The sequence below is a fragment of the Diaphorina citri genome, unplaced genomic scaffold (genome assembly GCF_000475195.1).
Source record: "Diaphorina citri unplaced genomic scaffold, Diaci psyllid genome assembly version 1.1 scaffold745, whole genome shotgun sequence".
Classification (NCBI taxonomy): domain Eukaryota; kingdom Metazoa; phylum Arthropoda; class Insecta; order Hemiptera; family Psyllidae; genus Diaphorina; species Diaphorina citri.
Genome location: NW_007378178.1, coordinates 97,226 through 105,160, shown reverse-complemented (window position 1 = coordinate 105,160; position 7,935 = coordinate 97,226). Strand labels below are relative to the sequence as shown.

The window sequence follows — 7,935 nt, the reverse complement described above, 5'->3', positions numbered from 1 at the left end:
AATAATAGACTCTTGAGTGGAAGGTAGCCACTAGGCGAGGTTAACGCCGGAGGCGTTTTCTACCACCTAACCCTTAGAGCTCCATTATTATGTGGTCAAAATCTCAAATAAATGAGGATAAAATTCCATGCCTCGGCTGGGATCGAACCCACGCCCTCCTGTTTACCAGGCGAGCGTCTTGACCACTACGCTACCGAGGCAGGTAATTTTGGTAATTTTTGGTATTCATGATCTGCAAAATGTTCACGATACCTGCTTAAAACACTACGCTAAATTTTATGACTTGACTTAGACTCGAACCACCAACCTCCAGATCCGAAGTCCACCGCGCTAACCACTACACCACTGAGGTTGGTCCTCATGGCTTAGTACAGGCGAAATCACGCCAAAAGAGGGGAAATTAAACATATACCGTTGAAGAATAGAGTGTCCTTAAAGACATGTGATGTCTTTCAGTCCACTCAGCCCCCTCTTTAGTATGATTCCGATATTTTTTTTTTTTTGCAACTTTCAACAGTTAACTAAAAACTCCAAGGGTGTGTCAACAAATAGTCGATCGACGAGGTAAACCCATGTTGTCGAGGCAGTGTGGACGTGTCACTCGACATCCATCGATGGCCGGTCGACTATGTGTGAACATAGCTTAAAAAGATAAAAACTAAAACTGATCTTTCAGTATCTTACCTAGCCGACGCGCCCTTGTTATTCTTAACGAGCTTGATCATCCTCTTCTTCTGCCTGATCAGTGGTACACTCAAGCTGGTCAGGACTATACTAGGGATCACAATCTTCACCTTACTCACATCCACATACTTGGACACATCAGGCATGCGAGATTCTTTCTTTTCGGGCGTTTTCCGTGAGGTCCTCCAAGCTAGATATTCACCCATAGAAATATCCCGGGAATGTTTTCTCAGTTCGAACAACTGGGAGCTGTACTTCTGGTGCAGGAACAGTCTCTTTCTGAGTTTCAAAGACGTTGCGGACTTTCCGTGCTTTTGTCTTTGGATAGGTTTGACCCTTTCTTCCTTTTGGTTCTTTTCTTCTTGTTGTCTTTGGATAGGTTTGATTATTTCTTCGTTTTCTTCGACAATTTTCTCGTGTTTATCACCTTTTTCTTTGTCAATTTCTGTATCTTTAATGTCCTGTGTACTAACTTTTCTATCTGTGTCCTCAATATTGCCACTTTCCTTGACTTGATTACTAGAATCTTCAACGTCACTGACTTGTTTAACTTCGGCATCGGCTTTTACTTGACCAGGAGCTTTCTCGACCTCTTTGTTTTCCCTGTACACCTCGGTGTCTTTCTGTTCTACACTAGGCAATGTCTTATGATCCCGTTTGCCCAGGATGGGCGGAATTTTGTTGGTTTCATCCCACTCGCAGCTTAGCCAGATAAAGGTCAAATGCATGGTGGGAAGGTTTGAAGAATAGAGGCATTGAGAGGGATGGAGAAAGAAAGAAAGAAAGGGAGGAGAGAAAGAGGAAGAAAAAAAAGGAGAGAAAGAGGAAGAAAGAAAGGAGAGAAAGAGGAAGAAAAAAAGGAGAGAAAGAGGAAGAAAATCTGGTGTGAACATCACACGACTTTCCTCATCCTATTGAATTATGCGACAGATACACACACACACGGACCAATGGCTGAAACTTTGGATTTAGGCTCTAGGGACCTTAAAACGTAAAGAGGAAGAAAAAAAGGAGAGAAAGAGGAAGAAAATCTGGTGTGAACATCACACGACTTTCCTCATCCTATTGAATTATGCGACAGACACACACACACACGGACCAATGGCTGAAACTTTGGATTTAGGCTCTAGGGACCTTAAAACGTGTTTTAGCACTAAAAACTGACCATCGAAATTTTGACCCGATTACATTACTTTCCTTCCTATAGGATAAGGAAAGTAAAAAAGGATCTAATCCAGCGATTTCCAACTAGCTGCCTGCGGGCCACATGTGCCCCGCCAGACCATTTTTGTGGCCTGCGAAAAGTTTAGGGTGGACCCCCTCAAACTTGATCTTTGCTCTATTACTATGGGGTAGACTCCGAAATGGAGTATCCACCCCAAATCCCCTCAAAAAAATCCTGGATACGGGTCTCCTAACCTGTGTAGCTCAATGTAAGGTCTACCTGATGAGGACACACAATCAGGTTCAGGTCTACCTTATAATGAGTGCCTGGCCCAAGATTGGCTGGCCCAAGTGCAGTAAAAGAAGATTTCATTACCTATGAGAATGAGTGGCGCGAGGATGAGTTTTGATGTGCGAGGAGGAAACGAGTTTTGGTGCGCGAGTAGACTCGCTTCGTCTAAACCTACCTTAAGGTCTACCTGATGAGGACACACACTATCAGGTCTACCTTATAATGAGTGACTGGCCCAAGATTGGCTGGCCCAAGATTGGCTGGCCCAAGTGCAGTCAAAGAAGATTTCATTACCTATGAGAATATCTTGTTCAGGATATTTGAACACACTGAACTGTTTCTTGAGCATCTGAACATGTCTGTCCATTTCTACCAGACTAGGTATCATGTCCCCTTTCTTCTTCTTTTTGCTGGGACAAACCGACGGCGGATCCAAACTGAAAATCAATATTAAGGAAATAGTTTTAATTTGGGGTTTCCTTTCTGGATATTGTGGGACACAAAACCGGTTTCAAAGCATATTCTATGGTGCTCTTCAATTGTAGCCAAAACCCACGGGCCCCCATAAACATCTCCATTAAATGAGAGACAAACACACACTGAACTGTTTCTTGAGCATCTGAACATGTCTGTCCATTTCTACCAGACTAGGTATCATGTCCCCTTTCTTCTTCTTTTTGCTCGGACAAACCGACGGCGGATCCAAACTGAAATCAATATTAAGGAAATAGTTGTAATTTGGGGTTTCCTTTCTGGATATTGTTGGACACAAAACCGGTTTCAAAGCATATTCTATGGTGCTCTTCAATTGTAGCCAAAACCCATAGGCCCCCATAAACATCTCCATTAGGTAAATGAGAGACAATTCTTGGAATTTTTTCATCAAACAAATAGCAAAATTTCACTCAGAGGCCCGTCTTTCAGATAACCATTCAAAATACGTAAAGCGTTCCGTGGCAGCCAATGTGGTCACGCTTCGCGCTTTTTTTTCCTTTAATATTTTTTCTTTTTTATATTCTTAGGTATGTTAATTTATTATACTTATTTTTGTAATATGTACACAAAATTATATCAATAAAGAGGTGCTCTATTAAACTGTTGGTATAATGGAACAACTTGTTCTAAGCTGACAGTCTAAAGGTCCCAAAGAGGAAATAGTCAACCATATCCAATCTTGATAGAAAAATAGAGCTTTGGTCTGTTAAGTTTACCTTACCTATATGTACAACCATGTTTCATTTTTTTTTTTCTTTTAATTTATTCAAGTTTTCTTGTTAGTTAGCTTATTGACCGAATACCGACCTGTACAGGTAAATATTCTCATAAGGTATCCAGGAGCGGGCATGGTCTCCGAAGAACTTGACCAAAATCTCGCCAGGTCTCTGTTCCAAATGGGAATCGTACACCTTGGCCGGCCAATAGGGGAACCCCTTCAGCTGTGCCCATACCAGGAGATGAGGGGAGGGACAGGGCAGGATAAACCAGAGCTCGGGACGCGTGTAGGCGTGTATGTAGCAACACGCGCAGGAGTCTAGGTCGTACAACTCCATACGGAGGTTCTTGAGAAGGTACCGCAGGTCTTTGGTGATGGCTGATGTACCTGCGAGTGAGGAAAGCAGATGTATGCCTTGTTATCTACTGTCCCTTCATTTCAAAATTTAAATGAAAATTCACAAAGTTACGGAGTCCTCCATCATTATCTAAATTCCCTTTAGAGATGAGCTATTGATTTTTCCACAAAGTCTTTGGGTCGGGGTTTTGTTTTTTGGATATTTGTCATTTTCTTGACATCCAGATCTTCAAAGTTAACAACTTCTTTCTTTCTGATTTTTTCAAGTCTATATTCCTTGTATTCATTCTTGTATTTCTTGAATTTCTCATAATTAGTCATATTGTCAAAATCTAGCTGTGGTTCCACATCTTTCTCAGGGTCTTGAGAATCTTGAGATGAACTGGTTGTAGCCTGTGGTAAGGTGCTTTCAGTCGCAACCTGTTCACTGGGAAAAATATAAAACATTGGATATAGTACCTACCAGGAATCTAACATAAGCCAGACTAATGAGCTTGACTGAAATGCCTTTTTTTTTTCTTTCTTTTTTAAGTAGGCCCATAGCTAGTTAGGTTTACACTTTAGGTAAAAAAAAAAATAAAATAAAAAAAAAAATGGAACATGGAATATGCTATGATATGTAAAAGTGACTCAAAAGCTAATAACAAAAACTTGATCCGTCCAACATACATGCAAAGGATAGAACTCCAAGGCCTGTAGAAAAGAAGAGGGGAAAGATTTCTTACGTGGACTCAATGGCTGCATCAGTATCCACAAAGTCAGGATTCAAGACCTTCTTACTTCTTCTTTTTCCACTTCCTACCTCCTCCAAAGCTTTGGTGATCCATTCAGAATCAGGGCCACTTTGCCTTTTTCTAGTGATTTTGGATTTGGACGATTCTGGTAATTCTTCAGTCTCTGAATTTTTCAAAACACAATAGAAATTACAATGTAGTTAGGTAGTTGTCTTCCTCTCAAAAGGGAAGGAAAAGGGTAACTTTCTTATGATAAGGCTACTTTAACAAGTACCTACCTAATCTTATTGTTGGATGTTAACATGAACATTAGAGTTTTACCCATATTACTTGGAAAAAAAACTATATTAATACAAAAGATGATCATCATTATACTGTGTAATTGATTTATTAGCTCACTAAATATTTGTTCTTAACCACCAAGCTACTCTTAATTGTTCTTAACCACCAACCACATGAATTCTATGCAAAAAAAAAAAAAAAAAAAAAAAAAAAAAAAAAAAAATAGGTAGAGTTTTTCGTAAAATATTCAATATTAGCATGAAACCTCCTGCCTCTTGAGTGTGCAAATTTTTCAACTTACCCATTTTTTCAGGGAATACTTTTCAATTAGTGATATCAACAGGACAATACTAGGAAGGCATCTCAAGAAGGTCTGCAATAAAACAAAATATTTTAATAAAAGTAAGTAAGAATCTTCTTTTCTGTTAACAAAACCAAGCAGCTCAAAAATTGAGTACTGGGAGTAGTCGGGAAACAGGGTGGTGTCCACCGGATGCAGGAACTCTTGAGCCTTCAACGGAGAAAGAATGTCATCAATGTTGGAAACTTGAGGATATTTGATCAGTTTCCCAAACTGTATAGAGGAAATAAAACAAACGCTTCGAAACAAAAACCTACGTTGGATAGGATTCAGTATTTTATTGCAACATGAATGTTAAGTAGGGTCAGACGATAATGGTGTACGATAATTTTTCCCTAAATTGGAAAACTGTCCCAACACCTTTCACGGAAACATTGTCGTGCAATAATATCGTCCGACATTTTCAACATAAGTGTGGACCCTCCTTGGAGACTTCTTTCATACTTACACTAGGATATTTCTTGAGTTTATCAATGATATATCTGACTTGCTTGATGTACTTGTCATAGCCCAAATACTCGACATAGGGTGCCCTGAGAAAAGGAAAAGTGGAAAATTAATACAAGGAAGGTTGTTAACTCGTTTAGAGTGTTTAGACCTTTTCTGCTTCTTTAGTACTAAATTAAGGTTATTGTATTGAAAAAAAAAAAAAAAAAAACGTGGGTAAACAACTAAACACTGAATTGCTGGAGATTTTTAGTTTCTATTTTTTAATATCTCATCTAGATTAAAATTCTAAATCATTAATTTTATTATTTGTGCTGAAGCTTTTGTGTTTTTGCCTATTGACGATTTTTGAAGTATCTTCCAGGAACAGAAATTTTCAATCAAAATGTCCGTGACTACCGAGCTTCGAACCCTCAACCTCTGAATCCAGAAACTCACCAGAGATCATTATCCTTCAATTCTCTATAGTGAATTGTATCTTTAATGTCCTGTGTACTAACTTTTCTATCTGTGTCCTCAATATTGCCACTTTCCTTGACTTGATTACTAGAATCTTCAACGTCACTGACTTGTTTAACATTGTCGGCATCGGTTTTTACTTGACCAGGAGCTTTCTCGACCTCTTTGTTTTCCCTGTACACCTCGGTGTCTTTCTGTTCTACACTAGACAATGTCTTATGATCCCGTTTGCCCAGGATGGGCGGAATTTTGTTGGTTTCATCCCACTCAGAAGTTTCTTGAGTGCTCGCCAGGATGTTTTCAATGAATTGATCTATGTCGTCACAGCTTGGTTTCTTGGTCGGCGAGACTTTGAGATCATTGGACTTGTCTTTCGTTTCTGTGACAATCCCATCAGTACCTACTTTCTCCAAGTCACTTGTAATATTTGCGGCGTCTTTGTCTACTTTTCCAGATTCTTTGGTAAGTTTGTCATTCAATTTTTCATTTTCTTTAGAGTCTTTAATTTTTCGTGTTCTTCGTTTTCTCTGATTAATAACACAGACAAAGTCTACACTACTATCTCCTAGTTTATTCATATCTACATTATTTTCGGGTACTGTACCGTAGGTAGCTAAAGTATTATCACACGAACTCTTCGCTTTCCGCTTTCTAGGTTTCACGGGGCGTTTCTTAGATGAATCTCCAATATTCCTTTCATTCTGTATGTATTCTATTTTTTTCATTTCATTCTGAATCTTTTTTGTTCCTTTCTTAAATTTCCCAGATGACCCTTCATTCTCATTTTGTATCGTTTCTATTCCTTTCTTCAATTTCCCAGATGAACCTATATTCTCATTTTGTATCGTTTCTACTCCTTTCTTCAATTTCCCAGATGAACCTTCATTCTCATTTTGTATCGTTTCTATTCCTGTCTTCAATTTCCCAGATGAACCTTCATTCTCATTTTGTATCGTTTCTATTCCTTCCTTCAATTTACCACATGACCCTTCATTCTCATTTTGTATCGTTTCTATTCCTTTCTTCAATTTTCCACATGAAACTTCATTTCTTTCATTCTGAATGGATTCCATCTTCATCTTCAACTTTTTCTTCTTCATCCGCTCCTGTCTCTTATTCACCCTTCTCAGATTTCTATCCAGCGTTTTGAAGAACAGCTGACACCGCATGCTTCTCTGCGCATTAGATCTGCGCACGAATTTGTCTTTGATCGTCCGAAAGCTTTTGACACTGTCCTCACTATCACTGCGCGCTTGCTGTAGTCTTTCTTCCAGCATGGACAGCATGTTGCGTTTACATCCAGCGTCGGTCAGGTCCATGGCAGACGCGGGTTTGGTGGGGGTAGGTTCGGGCGTGTCAGGATCGGAGTGACGTGACCCATGGGGGGTCAGGGCGGAGGGTTTCTTGGGCAGTGTCGTGGTGCAACAGGGCAGCATGTATTTCAGCTGGAGAGCGCGCTCTTCCGGATTTGTACCTGAGTGGCAGCAGAATTGAAAACGGTTAAAAAAAAGGATCTAATCCAGCGATTTCCAACTAGCTGCCTGCGGGCCAAATGTGCCCCGCCAGACCATTTTCGTGGCCCGCGAAAAGTTTAGGGTGGACCCCCTCAGACTTGACCTTTGCTCTATTACTATGGGGTAGACTCGGAAATGGAGAATCCACCCCCAATCCCCTCAAGAAAATCCTGGATACGGGTCTTCTAACCTGTGTAGCTCCTGTATTCCTCCTCTTTTCATTTTTGGGATGATAAGACCTTAGCAAATTTTTGAAGTCTGGCCCACAGAACAAGAAGAAAATAAAACTTGGTAATTATGAAGAAGTCACGTCCGTGGAAAAGAAAAGCTCATTTTTGTATTTAACCTAACCCTATAATAACACTAATCAATGTTCTAAATGCAAAAACTCTTTCCAAAAGTTTTTTTTTTTTGAAAATAAGACTCAC

The 7,935-nt window shown here is 39.7% G+C and overlaps 1 protein-coding gene and 1 long non-coding RNA gene across 2 annotated transcripts in view; both read right to left on the bottom strand.

Moving 5' to 3' along the window:
* LOC103511725 (pinin-like) overlaps positions 1–7,489 on the bottom strand; it is a 15,686-nt gene extending 8,197 nt beyond the window's left edge. The window contains exon 1 of the mRNA XM_008476462.3: positions 6,020–7,489. Within this exon, the coding sequence (XP_008474684.2) occupies positions 6,020–7,429 (1,410 nt within the window). The 5' untranslated portion in view covers positions 7,430–7,489. The remainder of the gene's footprint in view (positions 1–6,019) is intronic.
* On the bottom strand, positions 5,184–6,007 carry LOC108252693. Its single transcript, XR_001809570.2, has 3 exons — positions 5,973–6,007; positions 5,536–5,620; positions 5,184–5,237 (listed from the first exon to the last, which is right to left on the bottom strand). It is a non-coding gene; the product is annotated as an uncharacterized LOC108252693 (long non-coding RNA).
* Positions 7,490–7,935: the final 446 nt, after the last annotated feature.